Below are 27,309 nucleotides of genomic sequence, written 5' to 3' on the forward strand. Positions count from 1 at the left end.
TGTGCTTTGCTTTAATTAACTAAACAACAGCATTATTTCTTTAGCAATAGTTTTGGAACATACTGTATGTCACACAAAGGTATTATTTCTGGACAGAACAGGGCATAATACACTACTACAAGCATATGATGATGTCCCCTTGATGATGTAATTATTGGCCCCACCAAATTTTTTGCCATTCCTTCAAGAGGATTAAAGTATAGATAGTGGGATCCAGGGGCTTCTAAAAGCCGGGGAAGGAGCAATTCTCTGGCATTCTGGCAATAACCACAGTACTCTGAAATGTAAACAACTGTCCAGCGACAGAAAAAAGCTTCCGATATTCTGTCCTTGGTTCTCTCCATGGTGGCCCCCCAGATACTGTACATGACTATGGGCTATATCTAATAAGGTTATAGAAACAGCTGCTGTTCTGTTTCCTCAAGATACCTTTTATCAACATGATATTTTAGAAATTAAATGAGGCTATCTTAAGGGTACAAAGGGACAAACTGAATTCCCATCAATTACTTTTACACTGGGTTGTATAATATTAGTTACTATGGGGTCTCTTAACTGAGTAGTCCCAAAGTCCCATTAGTTTTTGGTGGTAATGGTCAAGATAGTAATATCAATGGGCCCCTCTGGAAGGCCAGGTGTTGAGGGTCCTACTTCTTCAATTTGACTCATCTCCTACCTTAACTTGAATGAGGGTGGTATTTATACTTTCCTCACCATCCTCACAAGAAAAACAATCTAAATCACTGAAGGGAAATATTGTTTCAAGGTTCCCTCCCTGATCCTCAGTGACAGGTGGGTTTCCACTATTGTTAGTTGCCCAGGTATTATTTTCCCATAATAATCAGGGTAGTATCTCCCTATCATCACAGGTTTTGGAAGGGCAGGTACAACACCAGCCTGGCAGTTTACAGTACCAGCTCTAGTCCTTATTTCAACTTTGGCAGTTGGACAGTGGTTGGTGTCACCTAATATGCATTATGCTTATGTTATGTTGTTTTGTGAAGGTTTTACTGAGTTTTTCACCACCATTGTTGATCTTCAGCCATTTCTGTACACAGAAGTTTCTAGTCTGTTTTCCTCAGTGGACCCTGATACCATAGAACGTATTTAAAAGAGGCTCTTTTTCTCACTTTTCCACATATTACAGTACATACTGTATTACAGTCCATGGACTCCTCTCTCCTCTCTTTTAGGGGATAATCACTGGCCTTATGGAACATCTCCTGTACCTATTACATCTAAATTTTTATCTTATTCTTATGTATTCCTTCTCAAATTTCTCACTTGATTGGACTCCCAATAGCTCTTCAGTCCTTCCTTGGGTAAAAATTTCTATCCATATTCCAGGTCTTTGGGTTGAGGACATACAGTACACTCATATGCTGCTATTTAATAATTCTCCTATGTCTATGTATTGTTCTGGCAAACTCCTTGTTTGTGATCAGTAATTCTCAATGGGTGACATCTTTTCAAGGGCAAAGGCAGACTCCTCAGAAAACAATCCTGGACTCTAACTCTACAACTTGGGATGGGGTGCGAACCTCTGGCTGGAGCCATTTTCTAGCCAAGTGAATGAGGTCAAAGGACCCGGACCTGGGCTCCAAGCTAGTTTAAATAGTCCAGGTTTGAAACCTTTTGACCTGTAAAGCTAGAATTACCCCTAGGCATACCAACATTTCTGCCTTCAATGTTTTAGTTTTTGGTCAGACCACTGTGTCACCTTTACTTTTACCTCTCTGCAGTCCTTTTAAAAGGTTACAAATACACCTTTGGCTGTAGTCATTTTTATGCAGATAATGGCTTTCCCAGATATTGAGGGGGCCTATTATCATCCTTGCAGATAGTTCCTCTACTTCTAGAGCAAGGAAATACTTTTCCTTTTGTAAATGCTGACGAATGAGTTTCAGCTCATCTCCATGCAGCAGACTTTGATCATGTTGCACAGCAGCCATCTGTTGGAGTGCTGTGGTAGCATCATCACTTTGAAGCATTCCTCAACATTTCCTTCTGCATACAGAAAACACTCCTTGCACACAAACTGTATTGCCCACATTCTCTACCATGTGTGACAATTTGGGGTGCCACATCATCTCTGGCCAGGATCTTTCAGTTGTGGCTTCAATCTAGCACAGGGAAACTAGCCACACAAATGTGTCTTCCTAATTAGTTACTATTTAGATATGGGTTAAGCTTCCAGCACTGACAGGCAGCAAGGGCAGCAACAATCAATCTTGGCTCCACCTTTGGAACCCCTTGTTTTCTTTCAGCACTTAAACCTCTTTGTTCAGCAATTCAAGACTCCCTAAGAATACAAAAGGCTTGTATTTACCACACCTTTTATACCATGAGAGGCTACAATTAAGCTAATTATCCACAGCTGAGCCTCAACACACTGGACTCTGGCTAATCAGTGTTCCCTTTTTTTATTCCTGAAAATGTAGTTATCTCATTGGAACAGAGCAGAGGATTATAGTGGGTAGAGGCTTCTCAAACGTCTTGTTCCAAAATGGATTCCTTTACAACCTTGCCCTACATTCTGTCACAGGATCAAAATGTGGTAGAGAAAGGTAAACAAAGGACTAGGAAATAGGAGGAAATAAGAGAAAATGAGAAATAAGTTACATGTTCTTGTTCTCTGGCACAATGAAAAGAATGCCTTTAGGGTTTAGATATCTCATTCAAAACCATTTTGGGATTATTGGAATCACTGATTCTGGATTTTTTTCTTTTTAGGAATTTTAAGTATGGCTGTCATAGAATAATGAATTTCAGATTTTTAAAGAAATACTGTGATGTATAATTTACACATCAATCATGTGGAAGCAATTTCATCATCTTATTTCAAATTAAACCTTAAACCTTAACCTTGATGATTGCACACCTGTTGCCTACATAATGTTAGGATTAGTGATTAGATTTCAAATCCAAGCTTTGTCCAGGCCTTAAAGGCTGTGCTGCATCAACACCTCATTGACCTAATCAGAAAATCAATCAAGACTTTTGGTGTCGTTGTGATAAGCTCCTTCAACAAGAAAAGTTGAAAAATTAGGCATTCTGCAAAATATCCAGTAAGCATCCTAAAATTTAATTCCTTTTAGCTCCTGACAATTGTGATATTGCAATGACACAACCAAGTGCAGAAGCCTTACTGTTTTCACACGTTCTATAGCTCTACTAAAAAAAACCTACCACCTTTAACCAACTCCAACTGACTGTTTTGTGGCATAATTGCATGTACTGTAGCACACATGAAGCTTGATCAAGGGATTTGTGATATCTGAAAGCACTCTGTGCCAATCATTTATATACTGTAGTAGGCTTTCTAGCCAGGTTACCAATGTACCAATATGCCATACTAATGCACAGCCTTGTATTAAAAATATATACATGGCTACCTGTAAGCCCTCTGCTGCTGGAGAGTAACTGCATGCTTATAATCTGACATGCAGAATAATGTAGACAGCTTTATTCACTGTCTTTTTGTCTTTTTTCAGTGTTTCTATAGTATCTCAGTAAATAAGAACAGAATAAATGTAAATTTGAACTAAGTCAGTTTTAGTTTTATGTGGACAACTGCCTTCATCTCCTGATATTCATTTGATTTTTCAATTAATTCCACGAATGCCCCATTCATCATTCTGGTCACTTACAGACCTTTACCTGAATGCCTATTCTTTGTGTCAACTGGCGGTTCTGCGATTGGCTCCGCAGAATAACATGAAAGCCCTGACTTTGATATCTCAGACTCCATCAAGACGATGGCAAAACGCAACTTAGTACTGCCGAGATGAGGAAATAAATGAAAGGGCACATTTTTGTTCCCTCCCATGAATTTCTTTAGACAGTATCAAGAACAGACAGGAATAGCAGTGCGTTAGCAATGTTAATAATCAGCAACCAGTTAATTTTGGAAACATTTCCTGTTGTGCATGTTTATTTTCTGATATGAGGTTTTCGCTTTATAGATACTAAGATCTGGATTCCAGATATCTGCTGGGAGGTTTTTGCTATTACATGAGCACACACTGAAAATAATGAAAATACAGAGACAGTCTGTATAAAAGGATATATTTGCTTTATGAAGAGATGTTGTTCTGAGTTACCATTTAGCACCTAGCTGCAATACAAATATCATCATGCATTGCAAAATGTTATAACATAACTAAGGATGCTGGACTTTTATAAATTTTTGTTCTTAAAATGAAGTTTTCTTTTGTGGTTTGGGCAAGTAAGGCTGTACTTACAATAATAAGCATAATGCATATTGCCTATCTTGTAAGGATTGTAATGATATATTTACTGCAATCAAAGTATTTTTGAAATTTACTATGCAGTAAAAATTTCAGAAACAAATACACAACTTGTGTCAGATGAACTATAATATTGATTTGCTTCCAGTGGTTTGGGTTTATGGTTTTATATAGTGTTATAAAAAGGTGTATAAAAATGTCACATTTCATTGACTAGTGCATCACATCTGTGGCTGACAGTAACAGCAGGACAGTAAAGTCAAATTTTATGTATTGAAAACCACATAGCGAATTTTCAAGAATAAGAAAATAATGGCATTCTACATAGCAAACTATAACTTTCAACTACAAAAAGTGAATCTGAATAAAGAAATTGTTGGGATTTCTTTTTGCTAGCAGATTCATTGATGCTACATGCTTAGATGATGGTTAAATAAATTAATATGAGGAAAGTGTATGTCAAGCATTTGTATGTGTTCATTTAATCTTTCCAGAATTGTGTTTATCTATATAGTTTTATTAAATAAAAATGAAAATATGCTTTTTAATCATAAAGCATATAGGTAATGTTTTAGTATACTATTTGGTTGAAAAGTTATTCGTTTTGGGGTGTGAGTCTGAGAATGTATAATTCTAACTGGGATAACCAAATATTTTTTAATGTTTTCTGATTATGCACAATAAGAAGCATAGTATCCTGGTTAAGCTTGTTGTTCAAGTACTAAAATCCAAATTCTGAAAATGTCTACCTGTTTTATGATTTCTGTAGTGAGTGGCTGCCTATTGCTATGGAACCAAAATTTTATTCCATATTTTGTTTTGCAAATAGATCTGCTCCTTAACAATCTGCTCCTTAACACTACTGACTGCCTGAATCTGACTTTTAAACTGAAACAACTGGCTGTAAATCATAAATTGATAAAGGTGTGTTTACCTACTGTATATAGTTGCACTTTTACTAAAACAAATGTAATAAAGCTTCCCTATGTTTAGATGCTTTGAGTCCTAAATGCTTTGCAGTGTATCAATGCCATTTTCATTTTCATGAAAAAAATAAAACATTCTTTCACCACTGTTTTGAAAGCGCATCAAATATAAAACAATAATTTATTATTTATCTCATTTTACAAGACATCAAAAGGTGTTGCTATCTAGGAATTCATTAAATTGTAATATTTAGTTCAGTACATCCAATCCTACAAAGCGCACAGTAACTACAATAGGCTCCAACAATAACACAATAAGCTTTTTATATATATAAACAAACAAATTACAGTAACTGTACATGCAAAACCTGTTCAACTGGCTACAGAGTTTCGCAGGCAGTATTTCTAACAGGTCTGTCACAAAACAACTAATTTTTAGGAAAATGCTGATAATATGCAGCATCCCTTTTGTGGAACTTTAATACAAATTAAAAAGCTGGTTGTGTACAAAAATCATAAAAAGTACAGCCCAACATGACCACCATTGATTTGTTCGGAAAATCTATTAAAATGTACAAAAGTCCATTCAAAAAGGATCCCAATACTAACTTGAAGCTAAATACTGTTTTTTTAAAATAAGCAAATAAAAGTACACATTAACAGTAAAATACTGATAGAAAATACTTGTTTTCAATAAAAATACATACATGTCGGTTGTTATCTGCCCTAGGCAAGCATTCTGTCTACAAATGCAAAAGGGTTTGCAAGCCTAACTCGGGATTATTGATGAGACAATGTTATGGATATTGATGTATAAAGGCAGCATGAAACAGTTTTTTTACATTGTATTCAAAACTATGAGTACAAAGGTAGAAAGGTTATTGAAAGCAGATTTGAAAAAAAAAATGTTTGTTTATGTATAATTTGCCTTCAATCTACACTGGATTTCATAATCTGTCAGTCCATATAACCATCCTTTCAAATTGTAGTTTTTTTTTAGATCAACTTATTTTATATTTACAAAAAACATGGTTGCCACATTTAACATGGCAGGAATTTCTACCCCAAATGGTAGTGTCTTATTTACATAATTTAGAAGGCCCACCTACACAGTGGTTACAGATAAAAGGGAATTGTACACTCTTGTTCCATCAGGGGATCTGGCGCCATGAGTTAGCAGTTCTTGGATCGTCATCCAGTTGTCAAATATTTTCTTGTTTCTCTTTTTCATCATTTTTTTGTGGCTCAGTTCGATGATGTTCAACTCTTTTTTGTCCTCTCCACCTCCTTGCTCCCTCAGACAGTCCAGTCTGCTCTGCTTCATGAACTCCCGCCTCTGCCTCTGCTCCTTCGCTCTCACAACGTGCTGCTTCCTCTCCTCTTTGCTCCAGTAGCGGCCCATCTTCATCTCGCTGATGGTGTCGTCGTCTGTCGTCATGCCGCTTCGTTCCTCCTTTATCCTCATTGCCCGCTCCTTGAGGAGCTTGTCCCTCACGGGTCTCTTGGTAATGTAGCGTGTGCCATCGCTCCTGACCTTTACTTTCCACTCCATCTTGGGCTCCAGTGTGCTTTGTGAGCTGGGGTCTCTGCACATGCTCACAAGGCTCATTTGACTCTGGGCATACTCAACGGCAGACTTCTGCTGAATCAGCTGCATGTAGCTCTGGTAGTGCTGGGCATGAGCTGGAATATGAGCATGTTTGTAAGGAGAGTGTGGGTAGGTTAAGCAGGAGCTAGAACTTTTTGAAGGCTTATTGACTTCCGCAGTTTTCCTATCTTTTCCTTCTGATTGCTTGCTGGAGTCTGAATCCTTGGAGGAAGTGCGACCTTTAACAGAGGTTAACTCCTGACCTCCCACTTGGGACAACAAAGGCTTCTGAGCCACACTATTTGCCCCTGTCATACTGACAGCCACCCTCTCACTGCCCTGGCTGCTCTCTGCTGTTCTCCGCAGGGAGTTGTCAGGGGACATCTCCAGTGTTAGAGGTGTGCTCCTGCAACTCTCACCAGTATTGTAGGCACTTGAGCTATCCTTATCTGATTTCTCTGGCAGCTCTGTTATATCCGACAGCTCATGCCTGCGAACATCGATGCTGGTGTTGTAGTTTCGGAAACCGCTGTTGTGTAGCATCCAGGACTCTCGATACTGCTCCTTCAGCTGCTGCATCTTGTGAGCTCTCACAATGTTGAGGCACTCCAGCTCAATGTTTCTTAGCTCTTCATTCAGCATCTCCAGCTCCTTGTCAACACTTTCTTGGTCACTTTTGTTCACATCTGTTGTACTGGTACTGTAGTAAAGACTGTACTGGTTGGCGCTCTTCACTTGACATTTCAGCTCAAGAAGCTCACGGAATCTCTCACACTCATCTGCAGGGATTCCCAGAAAGTCTGCATCTGTGCAGTCTGCAGATATGAAGGATTCGTTGCTGAACTGCATGTCCCCACTACCGAGAGTGTCATGGCTGTAGGTCAGTTTCTGGTGGCTCCCTAAGGTATTGGAGGACGTGGTCTGGTCGTCTCCCATGTTCTCTTGCTCTGAGCTCTCATCGTTGCGTGTACTTTCATCGGTGCGCCCCACCCCACTGTCCTTCTCGTGCTGGTTGGACAAAATTGTCGCTGTGTCTGTAGTTCCACCGTCTTCCTCATGCTTTTTCTGAAACACAGGTTTCATAAACAAAGGAAAAAGATTGACTCAGTATTCAGCATCAGAATCACATGGCTGTACATGAGAACAGAGAAAAAAATGACAAAAGAAAGGTCATCTCACTTTGCTGCTGGTGCCTGAAAGACCCTGATTTTTTCAAAATGAAAAGCATTTTTTACCCTGGTTCAGAAATCCAGAGAAACAGGAGAACTAATACTTGTAGAAGCCTAAATATACAGTAGTACCACTAAGAAATTTCTATCTTGAAGTAAATGATGGGATACAGGGAGACCTGGACCTTGAGAACATATATTCTGTGAATTTCATCAGCTGCTTTTACCTTCTGAATGGAAATCCCATTTGTAATGACATATTTAGGACAATGTATTGTATTGCAAAATTGCCTTACCTGTTGAAGCATGCTGGCAGTGAATTGCATGGCCTGGTGGTGCTGCTGTTCCAGCATATCCATGTGTAAATCATCCAGAAAGTCATTCCTGTCATCATCCATCCATCCTTCATCCAGCTATGAAAACGCAATAACAGAATACTTCACTTTCCAAGATCATGAGAATACTAGTGATTCATACTTAACTATCACTGAGAAAAACTGACAATTACTTCAACCACCCTAAATGTTTGAAAGCAAATAATAATAATAATTATTATTAAATCCTTAAAAAATATATTTTTAACAACATTGTACTGTATAGTTTAAGCCTTATGACTAAAATGAGTAGCAACACTGTGTCGTGGTGGTTTATGCTGCTGCCTTATAGCTCTTAGGTCCTGGATTTGATTGTGGTCTGAGATCTCTTCTGTGTGAAGTTTACATGCTTGGTGGAGTTTGAAGTTTATGCTTGTTGTGAAGTTTATGGCTTGGTGGGTTTTCTCTGGATGCTCTGGTTTCCTCACAACTTTCAAAGACATTCTGAGTAGATTAATTTGTGCTTCCACATTGTTCCTGCACATGTGTGCACCCTGCAATGAACAGATATCTCACCCAGGGTATTGTTTCAGTCCTGTGCTTCTCAAACAGACTCTAACTTTTTGTGACCCATATCAAGAATAAGTGGGTTCTGCAAATGGACAGATGAAATTAAAAATTGTCCAGCTTCAAGAGAAGAACAGATGAAACCAAACACGTTCTTTTTTGCATTTTATACATCTAACGGTTCAATGTTTCATGTCATAGATAACCCTTGTCCTCGCCAGTAAATCTGCTGAGCTGGAAACTTAATTTTCTGCTACTCTTTTAGTGTCAAAACTCCACTGCCTCTCTCGAGCATGGAGGTGACAGTAGCAATGCTAAATTCCATCTTTCCTGTCTGTGTGTGTTACTGTTGTCAAAGTACTTGCTCTATACAAGGATAATGGGAAATCCTGTCTTCCGTTGGTTTTTACACTATCCCCTGTTATATTCTCAGTTTCTACAATACCTTTACTTTAACTAAATAAAGGTATCATATAAGTAAAGGTATCAGTTAAGGAACATTAACTTCAAATAAGAAATATAATAAACACTTGCAGGAGAACAAATATCTGAAAACATGGTCAAATGTTTAAAAATGACTTTTAAAAAGTTCCTGCAACTTCAATTCCCGAAGAAGGTTATTGATAATTTCAACAGGTTTCCTAGAAGGACAGCTATCTTACCTGAATTTCAGGCCTGGCCACAAGAAGAGACACATTTTTACTCTCTTCACTGGTCAGCAGAGCGACTGCTTCCTCCCTGTTCCGCACCTCTATACCATTGATCTACACAGAGAAAGCGAAATATAAAAATACATAAGACATGTTATAATAGAAAGGAATAGAAATCAACCCTTCCTGAGGAATACAATCACATTAAAATATTAAAAAGCATTATAGTCCTGGTGTTTTACTTACTTGGATAATACGATCTCCCTCTCTGATTCGACCATCTTTAGCAGCGATGCTGTTGGGGTCAATCTAAAAAACAATTTTATAGACATGAAGAGAGTGAATATATGTAAAACCATCTTTTCTACCATCTTGTAGCACGCTATAGAAGAAGGCATGAAAAAATGGCTAATATAATATTTATATGATTTTCAGGGTAGAAATAAGAATTCCAAAGACCTTATATATATTCATTTTGAAAAAAATGCCATTGTCTGCTACCATAGTGACAGTAAGATGATAAATGGACTGGTGGACAAATGTCATTCTTTATTCTTTTCTTTCAGTCATATATCAGAGGTAGCATCCTTGATATAGGAGTAGTTTTGCTCATGGCTAATTTCTGCTTCTCTGTTGCTTTCTTTTGGAATGTGTGTACCATGTTTTCCAGCTTTTCATGACAAGTCATTTTTCCCCAGCACTATTCTGAAACGCACCTCGCTTACATAGATCCCTGTGTCATCTTCATCATCAGTTCTGTAACAAAGAGTGAGTCCAAGTTTGTCCTGACTGTTCAGTCGGTACAAGTCCACTTCCTAAAAGGAGGAAAAACACCTCTCAGAACACTTAATTAAAACATTTACATGAACATTAAAATACATTCTAATCCTTTAAATGTAACAAAAGTTACATTTTCTCAAATATTCTATCGTCACTCACAAGTGCAGGTAATTTATGTTGGAGTTATTAAGGTCTCTTTAAATCTTTTGTGAAACTCCGACTATTGCAGTACTGTCATGATACAGATCCCACAAGGCTCAGGTAACAAGAAAGTATGATTACACCCTCTAATATATCTCCCCATGTGATTACGACTGGGGTAGCAACAAAAGACCATGCTTCTTTTTTATTAATGCTTAGGATACTGACCAAAATAAATATGAATAATTTATTGACATGTCTGGAAGACAGCTGCCCAGCTCCAGCAGTCCAGCAGTGACTCCCTATTGAATTGTCAACATGTGTAATTTGTTAAATACCACAACAGTGTTTAAGTGACATGGCTCCATTTGTGACCATAGAAAATAGATAATAGTATAGTATAATCCTGTCACCAACACAGTTTACATTATATACTTGTTTTAAAACATTTGTTACATTAATTGCTAGTGTACAACACATGCAAGAAGTACTTTTACTTCCTCTTCATCCATAAGTCTGATGTGTTTTTTGATACATTTCCTGTTATGATACTTTTTGTTGAATGTTACTTAAGACATTTTAATGACAGTTTAAGTGAAATAATTAATGCAATGATTATTGTGATTACTTGGTACATAAACGGGACTACAATCTCTTCCAGAAAGACATCTTACATATAATAAGGAAGACAAATTATTACAGTGCACAAGCTCAGGTATTTTTTCTCATACAAAAAGAAGCACTCCAATGCTAGTCTGTGCAATCACAAGGCTAAGAGGAATAGAACAAATTACAAGTATCAGAGACTTCCCATCCTGGCTGTTAAACACAACTAGTTAAATCTTTATGACCTGCTATAGTATAGAGTCATTATGGTGTAAAATAGGAACATTTCCATCAACCTAAAAGGTAAATCACATTAATAAAAGCTGATATAAGCAAACAGTTTGACGCTCAAGAGGAACAGTGTGACACATGAAAGACTTATAATACAAGACCTTATAATACAAGAATTAAGTCTGAATTACAGACTGTGTCACGTCCGAAAAGAAAAACAAACGTCCTGAGAGTATGTGCCTGGGCATTTTTTTATTTTTACTGGAAGCATATTGGCATTTTCTTGGTAAATTATGATTCTCCCTCAAAAAAAAAAAAAGAGTGCTTCTTTGCGGTCCATCTTCATGGCTGTTTTATAATGAAATCTTTCCACTGAAGAATTCCATTTGATTTACAAACCAACATATACATAAAATATTAAATTCTAAGAGTCTTGAATAGGTGTGTCAAAAGATTTTTTAGTGTATTGGACATAGATGGCTGTGAGCTGCAAAGATTCAGTCATTCCCTACAATGAAGCCTCTGGGAACTAAGTGATATTTGTCTTGTTGTTTTGACATTTCCATTACAGTAAATGGAACAGTGGTAGGGTAGAGAGCATTTATCAATAGCAACAAAGCAAACACAAGAGGAAGACATGGGGGCTTTGTTATTGCCTTGACCCATCCATTGATCCTTGTTTCCAAGATATCCAGAAGATTCTTTAGCGGACTTAAGAAATATCATCAGGCCACTGAGAGAGTTCCTAGTGTTCAGCTGACTGTGTCATGCAGCAAGTTCACCTCTTGGCTCTACGCAGTACATCAAAGTCAAAGTTATTAATGCTAAGGTTTAGGGCAAATGGTGATAGGCCAATGACCTTGAAATTTTTATTTTTTTCAGGCTCTTTTCTCTGTCTGACTACACATTGACATAACAGTAAATTTATGAAGGATATGCATACTTAACTATTTTGTCCATACCCAATGCTCCAGGATGATTATTTGAACAGACCTCCTTACAAGTGTACTTTTGTCAACCAAATGAAAGGCATATTAGTAGTTGTCACAAATAAATAATGATGTTACCATCTAGCATCTGGTAATGGTTTACTATAAACAAGCATCTCAGTTCGTGTCTGGCTTGTATTTAAATCTGTATACAAGGATAAATTAGCCATAGGTTCACAAATAAAAATGCTGTTCAGTGAAAAATATCTAGTGAGCTGCACAGAGTATACAATGTGTTGACAGTTAATTGCATTGCAGCCAAAGGGTCTACAAGATACTGTATAGCTGTATTGTATAGATATTTAAACAGAATATCTTTATTTTAAGTAACAATGAGCCACTGTAGAGATTGGCAATTTCTCTGACACTACCTCATATTCAAGCTCCTCTCTCTCCATTTCCTGGTGCATGCCTTCCAAGAAGTCATTTGGGTCATAGTATTCATGTCCTGGGGAATGTCTATAAAAACAATATTTGACAAAATGTGATACAAATATCGTAACCCTTTGATGCTCATGACGTTTTCATATTCTTGGAACAAGAGCTCAGAACAGTTACTGTTTATACACAAAGTCCTGTAAATAAAAAGTTACTTTTTCACAGAAAACACAGACAAGACACAGAGACAGAAACAACTTACTTCTGTGAAATAATCACAGCAAGGGCTTGAAGTGTGATGCAGTTTTACAATTATAGCAATCTACAACTTTTATAAGCGAACACTACCTTCTGGAAGAATTAATATACTGTACTGGGACAAACTCTCCTGAATTTTTTAGAGATAGTTTACTTTCTCAGTGACCATCATGCATATTCGTTTCCTTAACCACAGTGACCCAATTAAATCATATTTTATTGTACTAATGGCAACAATTATATAGTCTTATTCCTAGCAATTTATTATCTTGTGGATCCATAAAGAATTCAGAAAAAAAAACAAAAATTTGACAAATAACTTATTGGACGATAATGTACAAATCATTCTGTTTTATGATTAGACAATAAAAACAGTATAAAGGATGCCCACCCCTAAAAAAACAAAACAGTAATTTTAGATTGTCCTGGTACTCTTAAGTGTTAATCTAAGTCAATTTGCAATAGGAAAACATCCCGGATATTCTAAAATATATTGTAAATACCTATGTCAGTAGCCACAATTTAATGCTTTTTCAGATACAATACAGTATTATGACATATTCTGAGCAGACTTTTGTTCGATAAATTATTATTACAGAGTTTTTGTCTCAGAAAATAACCTGGAGACTTTTTCAAGACCTAATTTCAAACATTTTATAATTAAAATTAATTTCAATAAAAGTAATTGTTTATAAGGCACAACAATCATAACACAACTTACCTTACCTTGCAGTTCTGACATATAATAACCAATACTAGTACATTGCTAGAGGCCACAGACTGAGAATTCTAGATATAGCTGTATGAAACCTAATACCAATATAAATTAGCATGAACCATAATTGTACTACCTGCCCTAGGCTTGGCTATCTCCCAGACTGACAAGTGTAATTTCTACATGGAACACAGCATATATAAGTGAATATTCAATTGGACTCCTGGGACGATACAGTTTAATTTCCTGTTTAAAGAGCCTAGCAATATGTTTGTTGACTATAAAGGATTCAAGAACTGCACTGTTGTAGACCTAACATTTAACAGTACATAGCCCTTAGGCAAGATAGGAGTTTGCTTACAATTCAAAACAGCAACAAATATATACATATTTTATGACATTTGACTATAATTTGACAGTTTTTTTCTAAGATACACTGAATAAAAACAGCACAGTAATTCAAATATACCTCTTTCACAGAATATAGCTCCTTCACAGAATGCCATCCATGGCTTCTATAGGTTAAAGGTGCTGAGATATGGATCAGTATTAAAAACCCAGCCAGTTCTACACCCTTTTGGTTTAATGATGACAGCTTCCAACTTAAGTGTGTGAGAAATGATTTTGAAATTGTGTTGAATCCTATTAGATGCAATATAAACAATTCTTAAATTCATGAAGCAGAAAATAAAAGAAAGCAAACAATGAAGTTGGGTTTCAAGAAACTGCAGTTTTCATGATGCTTTTAAATTCAGTATGTTGCAGTTTTATGACTAAAACGTTATAAAAAGTGACCCATAAATATTAAGGGAAGGCTATGCTTACCCTTCTGGCAAAAGGTACTGCTCAAGAACACCAACAGGTGTGCTGGGAGGTGGCAGTTTTGCCAGGGCCATGATGTGCTCGAAGGTGATGTCCGTCTGTGTGCTCATGTCTGCGAGCTGGGACTCCTGGGTGGCATTCAAAACTTTAGTGCGTGGAGCTCTTCGAAGCACCTGCACCACGATGGGCTCCTTGGCCATTTTGAAAGCTTCCACTGCCTGCTCATGGGTGGCTTTGGACAGATCTTTTCCATTGACCTGGTAAAAAAAAATGTGCATGCACTAAATCAGTCATAAGCATGGTAATCTACATCTGCTCAGCACTGAAGGGTTACAAGGCAGAATGACATTTCTTTAACTTTAGATTGGACAAGGGACAGTAAAATATTCATCCTGAACTTCAAACTTCAATTGGAGTAGAGGGAAGGGAAACAAAGCTAAAGGCTACATGCAATTTAGATCACTTCGCTGCTCAATAATAAGTTACACCATTGAATTAAAATGAAAATAGCCATTATCAGTGATTCTATTTGTGCCTGTTCTCCACATTTTACGATAGCTCAGCACACATTTATATGAAAACACTGACGCTACATAAATAAAGTTAATTCAGTGCTATGGCTGGCAGTGTCAAAGAGGCAGGGTTAATCTGAGAAAAAAAAAACATCAATATTGGCTTTGTCTGCCCTTAAGCTGCTGAGTCTGTGAGCAGGCTTTTCAGATTACCCAGTTTAGCACACACACGCGCCACAGATATATTAAAAATGGAAATTTTTACTAACTCAATAATTTACCCAGATTAGTGTTGACCTTCATTTTTCTGCGTATTATATGTGTGATTTGCAATTCTCAAAAGAGCTCCAATTAGCAGGACAGGAAAGAATTTACCACAGCAACTAATAATTAAAATCAACAGCATTAACTAGGAAGAACACATACGGCAGCCTGCCAGCAGTTGAATTTTTAAGAACACAAATGCCTTTTTTGCCTTTGATAAACTAAAAGTACTTTGCGGATGATTTAATATTTTGTTATTGTACATTTGGTGGCAAGATGTCTATATTCACCATAGACCAGACATAGCAAGCAGTAATGAAAACATGAGGACTTCTGATGACTGCTTTTTGTATGGGGCTCTCTCCTAATTACATCAGGAGACATTAAGCCTCACTATAAACAAGGATATGAAGACAGAAGATATAGTTCAAAAGTGCACAGACACAGCTGCTCCAATCTTAAATAGGCTAAAAGATGCATACAGTATCTGCAATTTAGAACACCGTGCTGTCTGATAAGCTGTTTGAAGGACCTGAACTAGATCTTAAATGTGCCTTCAACAAGCCAACGCATTTTGGCTTTTTCTAAACAGTGAAAGTCCTTTCAAAACTTCTACTAAAATGACTTTATATCGGTTTTGCCTGTATTTTCACATTATTAGAGCACAGAATACTGATAATTACAACAACTACTGTTGTCTATTCTAGACTGTTTAAAGCAATTTCTTCTTGGATTACTGAAGCATATGTCTTGTGGAAACTGTTTGTTTCCCCTGGATGTTTCCCCAATGCTGGATGCTAGCAGAAGCAAATAATTTGCAACAGATACTACTAACAAAAACTGTCCCAAAGTGTGGCAAAGACCATGTTTAAAATCCAAAAGTCAAAGGATAATGTATGATAACTTGCTAATACCCCTCCCTATTTCATAAGGTGAAAGTACTACTGAACCAAATGGGATATTAATTAGCATGAGCCTAGCTTTGATTAATCAAGGTCATTATACAAACTGAAATGAGGTGCCCTCATTTAATAAAAGTAATTTTCTCACTGTGAAAAAAAGTGACTTCCCTTTGGAAATTGACTGAATTCAATATTTTAACCTATGAAGATTAATTTGTGGAAAAGGGCTACAGTATGTTTCTATGAAGGAGCTAATTAAAGTCGGATTTGCCACTTGGCATATTTAAACTACTCCTTGGTGCTTTTACAACTCTTTAATGAAAGATGAAAGGACCGCCACAGTTCCAGCATACGCCAAAATAAGGTATCGATCCTAAATTGACTCTTATTTATATCACAATTTGCTTGTACTAGACCAGTAGTAAATTGCTTTTTTCAGTCTTAAATAAAGAAGGTACAATATTTTTTGTCAATATTCAGGCTTAGTGCAGGCACTGTGAAGCATGAGTGGTGCATTCACAATGATTAAATAAATGCCAATATTAAAATAAGTATGTCCACAAATGTCAATAAACTCAAATGTTCTGTTGACATCGTTCCCTTCAGCAATAATTTTCATTCCAAGTTATATATGAGGGTTTGCCTAGAGATAAGTATGAGATTAGTCTGTATAAGGAACACAGCAGCAGTGTCAATCATATTTCAGATTTATTCCCCACTCCACCTGAAGAGATGTCTACACAACCACGGCTCACATTCATTCATATTCATAGCTTACAGCGCATGTATATACTTTCAAAGTTTAATATAATAATTCAATGTCTTTTAAGGATAGACCAATATGTTTCATCCACTGTTGATATTAATATCTGCAGAAATCATGGTGTAAATGGAAAATGGAAATTTACTGTTAAACTTTGAAGAGGTTATGCAATTGCTAATAACTAAAAGGGATTAAAACTAATCCATGCCTGAAGGATAATTGGATCATCTATAATGGCTCAACTTGTACTTTCTTAACATTGGAAATGGAAAGAAAAAGTGCTGGCTTAGAATGTAATTAGATATTACACACAATGTCAGGTACAAAACGAGTAGTTTGTTTAGTGCTAGTACCGTATATATACTGTACATGTACATAGACACAGAGATACAAATCTGTTTAATTAAGATATCTTTAGAGAACATACAAAAGCACATACTTTTTCGCAAGCCATTAGTCTTACTCACATACAGTATAGAATTATGCATGTGGATTATGACCTTCAAACATAGACCAACAACAAAAAGTAATTGGGAACTTATCTTTGTTGTTGCACAAGCCAAGAACACAACAAAGTTTATTTTTTTCTCTAAACTAAATGCACTGGCGATAAGTGAACAATGCAGCATACGATCATATACAGTGCCTTGCGAAAGTATTCGGCCCCCTTGAACTTTTCAACCTTTTGCCACATTTCAGGCTTCAAACATAAAGATATAAATTTTTTATTTTATGTGAAGAATCACCAACAAGTGGGACACAATTGTGAAGTGGAACGAAATCTATTGGATTTTTGAAACTTTTTTAACTAATAAAAAAATGAAAAGTGGGGGGTGCAAAATTATTCGGCCCCCTTGCGTTAATACTTTGTAGAGCCACCTTTTGCTGCGATTACAGCTGCAAGTCGCTTGGGGTATGTCTCTATCAGTTTTGCACATCGAGAGACTGAAATTCTTGCCCATTCTTCCTTGCAAAACAGCTCGAGCTCAGTGAGGTTGAATGGAGAGCGTTTGTGAACAGCAGTTTTCAGCTCTTTCCACAGATTCTCGATTGGATTCAGGTCTGGACTTTGACTTGGCCATTCAAACACCTGGATACGTTTATTTGTGAACCATTCCTTTGTAGATTTTGCTGTATGTTTGGGATCATTGTCTTGTTGGAAGATAAATCTCCGTCCCAGTTTCAGGTCTTTTGCAGACTCCAACAGGTTTTCATCCAGAATGGTCCTGTATTTGGCTGCATCCATCTTCCCCTCAATTTTAACCATCTTCCCTGTCCCTGCTGAAGAAAAGCAGGCCCAAACCATGATGCTGCCACCACCATGTTTGACAGTGGGGATGGTGTGTTGAGGGTGATGAGCTGTGTTGCTTTTACGCCAAACATATCGTTTTGCATTGTGGCCAAAAAGTTCGATTTTGGTTTCATCTGACCAGAGCACCTTCTTCCACATGTTTGGGGTGTCTCCCAGGTGGCTTGTGGCAAACTTTAGACGAGACTTTTTATGGATATCTTTGAGAAATGGCTTTCTTCTTGCCACTCTTCCATAAAGGCCAGATTTGTGCAGTGTAAGACTGATTGTTGTCCTATGGACAGACTCTCCCACCTCAGCTGTAGTTCTCTGCAGTTCATCCAGAGTGATCATGGGCCTCTTGGCTGCATCTCTGATCAGTCTTCTCCTTGTCTGAGCTGAAAGTTTAGAGGGACGGCCAGGTCTTGGTAGATTTGCAGTGGTCTGATACTCCTTCCATTTCAAGATGATCGCTTGCACAGTGCTCCTTGGGATGTTTGAAGCTTGGGAAATCTTTTTGTATCCAAATCCGGCTTTAAACTTCTCCACAACAGTATTACGGACCTGCCTGGTGTGTTCCTTGGTCTTCATGATGCTCTCTGCGCTTTCAACAGAACCTTGAGACTATCACAGAGCAGGTGCATTTATACAGAGACTTGATTACACACAGGTGGATTCTATTTATCACCATCAGTCATTTAGGACAACATTGGATCATTCAGAGATCCTCGCTGAACTTCTGGAGTGAGTTTGCTGCACTGAAAGTAAAGGGGCCGAATAATTTTGCACGCCCCACTTTTCATTTTTTTATTAGTTAAAAAAGTTTCAAAAATCCAATAGATTTCGTTCCACTTCACAATTGTGTCCCACTTGTTGGTGATTCTTCACATAAAATAAAAAATTTATATCTTTATGTTTGAAGCCTGAAATGTGGCAAAAGGTTGAAAAGTTCAAGGGGGCCGAATACTTTCGCAAGGCACTGTAACAATACTAACAAAATGCTACTTATTCAAGGTAAAATATGCATCCATTCAACTCCAGCCTTTTCCTTGAAGCTCCGAGGAGCAGCAATGACACCACAGCTCAGCTGTGAAAGATGAATGCCGACTGTTGCAACTTCTTTTTTTCTGCTTGCTCTCCTGCTTTTACAGGCTCACACAGCAATCGTGACCCAGGATTCCCACTCCTTTTCAAAGGCACCTACCCCAAACAAAGCACTGCCACTCCCAATGTGGTCAGCACATCTCACTTGACTGAGCACGCTGGAAACATTAAAAGCACATGGTGAAGGGGCAGACTGCTAACGTTCACAGACCTAACCTCTACCCCTCAGCATCTTTGTGCCGGACCGCTATGACAGTTTTCTTATAAATACATTAGCTCAAGATCTGCAGGTGGTAGAGATAAAAAACAGGACTGTTACTTACTTGAACTGCAGTCTTTAGGAAATAATAAAAAACACTCTCAGATAGGCTAAAGTACGGTGTCTATAATCATATTTATGTCGTAGAATTTAAATATTATATACTGTAGGTGAAAACATTTGCACAATCAGCCTAGAAAGTACAATATTAAGATAACCGGTATAGGGTATGTAAATGTATGCATTGTATATAACAAGTAAATCCTAATGCTGATTTGATATTATCTACTGCAAATCAACTCAAATCCAGTGTGAGGATGAAGGAATAGAGCACATACAGTACATCTACACAATACGAGCCTGTGACAGTAGGATTTATTACACCTTATATTGCAATGGGTAGTAATAACTCAGCTGTGTAAAGAAACCACTAAATTACAGAAGAGTCATTTAATCTGAGGAGTTACACTTGAAGATGTGTGGCTTAAGAAAAAATTGCCATCAGACATTCACATTCAAATTCAAGCTGGTTGGATCAGATTTGTAACAGTTGGTACTTTTAACATTCTCAATAAATTTCTTAATTTTACGGATTATTGTTTAAATTACAGCAGTTTAAACTGTTTTTGTGATTTGGAATTGTAAGAATGAACTTCACTTCTTGCAAGACAGTACTACAAAGTGTTTTTTGCTCTTTTCCTGACAGATCAGTGATAACAAGTGAATGAATAAAAATGTACTTTTTCCAAGAGTACCACAAGCACCCTGATTCTGTTAGCCTAGACCAGTAGTTCGGAACCTTAACTGCAGCCCGCAGTTAAATAAAAATAAAAGTAAAAAATTGTTGAAGTAGTTCAGTTCTTTAAACTTAAGATACTTAAGATCATAAATCTGGAATGAAAGAGAATTCTATATTTAACCTTGCATTAAAATTAAGAATACATGAATAATTACACTTATTTTACATTTATCATAAAATGTATAGGTTTGATGATACAGTTGTAATTACATGCTTGTGCTTCATTTGTGTTTTAAGTGATTTACTTTCTGAAGAAATCTGGCATGTCTCATACCCCCAGAAAGGGCATCTTGCACACCCAGAGAAAGACCCACGGGTCTAGACTGATAAAGCCAATGACGTCATGTAACCCCTCAATACACAGGTGGGGGACGGGAAACATAAAAGCAAACATTGCTTTAATAAATGGCTGACATTTGGATTTCGTTAAATCCTGGTTGTGTACTCTTCTTCCTAAAAGAACAGTAATGAAGTCTGGCTATTGTTTGCCAAGGCAGGGTCTGAGATTTAAAACTTCAAGTCTTTTTTACTGGGTGAAGGGATGAGGGAATTCTCAGCACATATTCTTTTATACAAACCACATCGTAGAGTCCCCCTGTTAATTAAAGATATCAGCTTTATATGATCCTGGTGAAAAAAAAACTTTTTTTTCTCCAGCTGTAATTCCTCCCCCCACCCCATTACGTCAAGAGAGAAAGACAGACTGTTATTCTCAGCTGGGGGTGATGTTGCATACTGTGTTCCTCACTTCAAATCTGTGCCCCAGTCAAGGTCACAACATCTGTGATATCTCCAAACAGCTCATTATGTTGTTTTAAGCAAAAGCATTGTCCTGGAGATAATTTAAATTACCAAGCAGTGCCACACTTACACCTTGCTAACTCCAGGAATTTAAATCAGGCATAATTAAAATTTGAACACAGGTTGACAGGTGTTCACATTTTAGGTTTTCTTTCATTGTTGACCTAATGCCAGGGTGGCTAAGCTGTTATCTTTTGTTGTTACATCTTTGTTTTGCTTTGTATCAGCTGCTGTTGGTTTTGGAAACCAGGGAATGGATAAGAAATCAAATCAAATATAAGATCTAGAAATTATTATAGAATAAATCTGTTTAATCACGGTGGTTATTGTAGTATTGTGGTGGTAACAATTTAATGATGCTTAACTAATTGACTTTTTATGAAAAGGCATCTATTGTTTATCTAAGCTAGGGTAAGACAGTTTTCTGTTTTTAGATGAACTTTTTTTCCCTTGTTTCCTCACCTTGCAAATGCATTTTTAGAATTTCTGTCACTTCAACAGATTGCACTCATCTGATACTGGCCAATAAACACAGCTCTCCATTTCAGTCTCATTTAGAGTGACAAAAGATCATGAATAGTAAAATGGTAAACGGGAATAGAATTGATCAGTGCAGATCTGAGACACTGGTGAAACAAATCTTCTGTAAAAGAATGACTGAAGAAGTCTTTCATTTCTGGAAAGCCATGAAAAATCCTTGGGAAATACAGTCTACAAATGTGCATTCCAACAGGCCACAAGTGTCGCAAGCTCTTTATAAGACACTCTTCATGGTTCGATACACTTCTTAAGCAAATTCTATGAAGTATGCATTTAAAGACAAAAAAAAAGCTTCACAACTTTAAAGATTTCATACAAGATGTAGAGGCTTTAAGGCTTATTCCAGTACTTTATTGGTGGAGTGTCGGAAAGAAGGTTCAAAATGTAGGTTAATTCTGGTTGCGACAGCTGCTAATCCGCCTTTTATTTTACTTTTAACAGTCTTAAAAGAAGCGATACAATCTCTGTGAGCCTGGTAATGGACTTTCTTCATGCATGTGTGCCATTCTTTTTAGTGATTCAGGGAAACAGTTACTCATAAGAAATGTCTCCAGCTTATTTAAAACACAGAAGCCTTTATTTACTGTAGTATGCTGTTTTACTGAAGAACAAAGAATAAACTGGCTACATGAAAGCAGTTAATTAGCATGTATATATAAAAAGGCAGCATTATTTATTCCCTCTCAATCTTATTTAGGCGTAGGACACTTTCATTATCTTTCTTTGGTTTCATTTTTGTTCATTGTGATGACTGACTATCCCCTTAGGTGTTCATTAAAGAAATTGTGTTTTTATACTGACTAAAATCTGAACAATATTTAGTTCTAAATGACAACAAGAAAAGCCCCTTTTATTTCTACCTGCCAAAACACAGATTCTTGTGTATCACTGTTGTCACAGATAATAAACATAAAGGAGTGGGTGATATTTTATAATCAGAAATGAATAAACCAGAAATCTAGGAAGCAAATTACATTCTATTCAGTTTAAATAAATAAAATGCTTCTTCTTAACAACAACAATAATAATATAACTTTAGGCTATATAAGATCTTAGATTACAAACTACACCTTTTTGAAAAAAGCAGGCTTGCTGTTTCACATTAGTTACAGAAAGGCTAAACACAATTACGTAGCAGGTCTCTGAATCCACTATTTGATTTCTGGTGTACGTCTTCAAACCTACTTCGTAAAAAAAGTAACAGATGAATAGATGCAGAAAAAAATGACTAGAGTCAGCCTGATGAGGCTAAAATCATAGGGAACAGCTTGAGAATAATGTGCTGTCATCTCTCATTAGCAATGTTATCATAGTCACCACTATGAATATCACATGAACTAGACAGAGAGGAGACCCATTTTTCTAAGGGTACAACACAGCACTTGACAGAAATTCCATATTTTATTTAATCCAAAATTTGTCAACCTGCCCCCACTGACTTGCACAATGATGATTTAAGGACTGTATCAAAGTAAGAGGCGCATCTTCCGGGCAGCAGCTGTGCTGTGCTTTCTTGGAGTCTAGCTCAGTCCAAGCATAGTACGCCTTGCTGTTCTGCTGTCGGGCAAACGCTAAGAGAGCTACTCAATTAAATTTATTATTCCAGTTCAGAAATGACACTGAGAAACGAACACATTACTCACACAAAGCATATGGATATTGCAATTAAGCCCTCTCTGCCTCAGTGCAGAAAAGAGAAGACATGTGATTTGGAGTCACAGGTCATGTCCAGATGTCAGTTTAAATACACATTTGCAACTGTATTAACTCTTAATAACACTGCCTCCGAAGCTGTTAAGGGCTCCTTGTGACTGGCAGCTGGGTGAGTACACTGTCTAGAAATGGGTAATGAGAAATAATGAGTCTCTATCATACAAATTAAAAAGGCCTGCTACTTATTCATTTTAATAAGTTCTTAAAACCCGGTATCTTGATGTTTTATTCATGATGATGTTGCTGCGCAAAAAAGGCCTGTTTCTCAGTCAGAATATTTGTGTACACATAGAATAATTCCTTGTAAAGTATGCTGTGTCATGTTATGAAGCTTTTTTTCTTTTTGCCCACAATGGCTTGTGTCACAAGTAATAATTTATTTCTATTTTTTTTTATTAACCATAAAATCAATTACAACAGGTTTGTGTCAATTATAGTTTTCTCCAATTGCTAATGTCTTGTTCTGGTCTGAAGAAATTATGTTAACTTTCATGACCCAAATACAAATAGCATTTATACATTAATATTTAATGTCATTAAGCAGACTCAGTACAAAGGAAAGCATAAGATGTATAACAGAAATGAATGATACTAGACCTTTAGTATTATAAGCAAATGAAATCTAAAATCACAGACTCTTTCACCTAACATGCAGTGTTAATGCTTCTTTCACTATGCTACAATTTGTATTTAAAGTAAAAGTCCAGAAGAATATAGTTTTGTGTTGAATGCTTTCATGCACTTAAAAAAACATCATTTCCTGAGAAAGAAATGATACTTAATGATAAAGTGTTCGAAATTGGTGATGGATATTAAGTTAAAAAATTACAAAACTAGAGGGATGTCCTTTTCAGGTAAATTACAACAAAAAGAGATTAGGAAAACAAAACCACCTGTGGATCTTTGTCTCTTTCACACTTTATTCTGAATACAGGCCTATTTGACTGCTCATGACTGTTCTGAAAAAGGATCACGAAGCTTGAGTGATAGACCAGGCTAAGCAACAAATGCACTTCTTCTTGATACTGTTTCTAAAGCACACACCTGTTCAAACTGACCATACCTACTGTACACATAGCTCTCTGTAATCACCTTCAGTGTATTGAGAACATCGTTGTCTCCAAAGCTCCCTTGCACAACACATCCAGTGAAAGGGGTGGCAGAGATCTTTACTCCTGCCTACACCCTTATCAGAAAACACTGTGCTTGCATTTTCCACAGCTACAAAACACATATTGCACAAAAACATATTCAACTTGGTTGTCTTTTCATTTCTCTGTATTAGCCCTGTTGTTATTCACCATTGATTGATATTGAGATTCACTTATAGTAATTCACTGAACTGGCTGTAAAGAAAATATCATCACAAAATACAGCAGAATGCTCATAAAATTAGATACGGGGGAAAAATGGTATTGTTAACATAAGAGTTCAACAGAATAGCAGACCATGTGGGGTGAGAGTATTCCAATAAAATGCTGACAAACTGAAAGAGGAAAAGATGACATCATATATCATATCATGTCTGGGGCACTCAGAATACCAATGACTAATTTGTGCTTTCACTTAAATTTAAGCAACTCTCTTGCAATATTAAAGAAAAACACAACCGACACCCAGTCTTTAAGCTTTTGCGCACCCTCACTGCCTCCAAGTTGGAGCCTGTGTCTCTTCTGCCTCACTCGTATGTGACAGTATTGCGGTGAGTAGCAGTCTCCAAAGCCTGGTCCCCTGTGGTTCTCCGCCACCTGCTTCACAATATTAAACAGATGTGGAAATGTACCATCATAAACCTGCCTGTTATTAAATTAACTACATTGTATTATTTAGGCCTCACAAGCAAATTTCTTTCCTTTTTTTTTCACCCTGCAACTGTCAAGCCTCATTAGGTGCACTGCAGAAGAAAGCAAAAAAGTCTAATTTGAGAAAATGTTTTTTCTTACAAATAAAGAGTTAGACACAACAGAATAGATTCTTAGCATGAATGCTTTATCTCAGAATACTGTACTTATTTGCTGACAATTACCTTATTCCCATCTGCTGAGATTTGACCCTTCAGAAGTCTCCTGGAGGGATTCCTGCACTTTAAATTTCTTTCCCTATTTTTTAGTCAACGTTCCTGTGAAATATAACCTTCTGTACAGAAAATGAATACAATGAAGTTAAAAATGTTAGTTATTAAATGTACCTGTCGGACATTTTGAATAAAATTCAGCAGTTGGGTAGACACTGTCGAGGTTAAGCCAAAGCTTGATTTTGTTTAGCTGTTTCTCAGAAAATTCAATAGATGATCATTTCTAAATATTTCTTTTGTGCTGCTCTTTTGTGAGGGTTTCAGGAGCCAGATACAGTGGACTTACAGAACTGCGGCTTTTTGAAGCATTAATTTCCCAGCCCAATCAATTCTGTCACCGTCCATAATAAACAAAAGTGGAAAAATGATGCAAAGTATGTATAATGGCTATTTTTATTGTGGTTATTATTATTTTTTCTTATTGAAAAACACACTAAAAGCACACATACCAAACTCTTCCCCGAGGTTGATATACTGAATGTGCTCATTAAAACCAATACAAAAATGCAATGAGCAGAGAAAAAGAAAAATGGGCAAATAAAATTCACAGAGAAGAAATCTCTGTATACACAAGCAGAAGTAATACATTATTCAAAGCTAAGTCAGGGGGAAAATTTCAATTGCCAGTTTCTGGTAAAGTTCTAATTAAGGAAGGGACTTCTGAGCCACAGACAGGCGCCACAGTCATTAAAGGGCAGTTTTCTGAAGATTATGGGTCTATAGACTGTCAAACAGAGTTTTCACTGCAGTAGCTCTGATTCACTGACTGTGGAACTACTGGAACAAGTATTATGGTGTAGCACATACTTTCTGACTTTGATATAAGCGTGTTGAGTTCACTACAGTAACCAAGGTCAAGTTAATACTGAATCACTTGAGCAGGCTGGTTATTGCCATTTGGATGTTTTAATTATCTCTCAGCTGCACAAAAAAAAAACAAAAAACAACATTTTACAAGATTCTTATATACAGTAGTTCTGGATAGGACATGCAATCAAAAGCAGTAAAAGTGCACTGGGAGTAGGTTTTGCTCATTGCTTAAACAGAAAAATAATTAAGATTAGACATCAAAATCTAAAAAACAGAGACACCACAGAAATTTGAAGTGCTAGGCAGATAGACACAATGGGAGCGGGGACTAGATAATCAAAATCCATGCTTATGTACGTTATGCATACCATAAAGAGGCGTATAATAATGTAAGAATACTGCAGATTTAACAGACTGGTCATCAGGAAAAAAACAAAACCCCTTGAACTTTGAAAATGCAGAGCTTCTACATTCCACATTTTATTTAGTACACACAATCTCTTTTTAAAAACACTGGCAAGTATTGGCTGAATAACTGGACAGTGTGTGAGGAAGTAGGGCATTAGAAATCTTTTCTGTTACAAACAAGTTTGCTTTAGCTTCAGTTGTAAAAGATGTATAATGACGATAACAGTACAGCAGTTACTACAATGCAATCAATAAATCCACCAGGAGAATTCAGGTTATAAATGAAGTACTGTATTACTTGAGGAGCAGACACTGTTTTACAGGGGAAAAGCATTCAGTTGAAATTGTAAAAGAATGATCTGCAGCTACGATGAAAGTGCTGAAATAACTATGATTGTTTTATGTATGATTAAAAGTGCAATAAGGTATGTGTGCAACAAGAGAGGATTCCATTGTTCTGCATCATTAAACTCACAGAGCTCTGAAAGGAAATTGTAGGCAGCATGCCAAAGCCCTTAATGAAGAGGATCTCTTTGAATTATCTGTGGGTGAGGCAGGAATAAAGCCTGAGTCCTAGTATATTTGATCCTTTTTGTGCTGCCTGTTACGAGGGTTTAAGAAGCCAGACATACTGGACCTACAGAACTGCAGCTTATTGAAGCATTAATTTCCCAGCCAAATCAAAGCT

At 36.9% G+C, this 27,309-nt stretch overlaps 1 protein-coding gene across 3 annotated transcripts in view; it reads right to left on the minus strand.

Annotated features, from left to right (window-relative positions):
* Nucleotides 1-5,325: 5,325 nt before the first annotated feature.
* Nucleotides 5,326-27,309, minus strand: part of pdzrn3b (PDZ domain containing RING finger 3b) — a 115,603-nt gene continuing 93,619 nt past the window's right edge. For all 3 annotated transcript variants that reach the window (XM_088636344.1, XM_088636343.1, XM_088636345.1), the window contains 7 exons: nucleotides 14,388-14,641; nucleotides 12,583-12,670; nucleotides 10,181-10,279; nucleotides 9,711-9,773; nucleotides 9,477-9,578; nucleotides 8,230-8,346; nucleotides 5,326-7,829 (listed from right to left, as the gene is read on the minus strand). In XM_088636344.1, the coding sequence (XP_088492470.1) occupies nucleotides 6,282-7,829; nucleotides 8,230-8,346; nucleotides 9,477-9,578; nucleotides 9,711-9,773; nucleotides 10,181-10,279; nucleotides 12,583-12,670; nucleotides 14,388-14,641 (2,271 nt within the window). In that variant the 3' untranslated portion in view covers nucleotides 5,326-6,281. The remainder of the gene's footprint in view (nucleotides 7,830-8,229; nucleotides 8,347-9,476; nucleotides 9,579-9,710; nucleotides 9,774-10,180; nucleotides 10,280-12,582; nucleotides 12,671-14,387; nucleotides 14,642-27,309) is intronic.

Source organism: Lepisosteus platostomus, chromosome 6 (assembly GCF_059453375.1).
Source record: "Lepisosteus platostomus isolate fLepPlt1 chromosome 6, fLepPlt1.hap1, whole genome shotgun sequence".
NCBI lineage: Eukaryota > Metazoa > Chordata > Actinopteri > Semionotiformes > Lepisosteidae > Lepisosteus > Lepisosteus platostomus.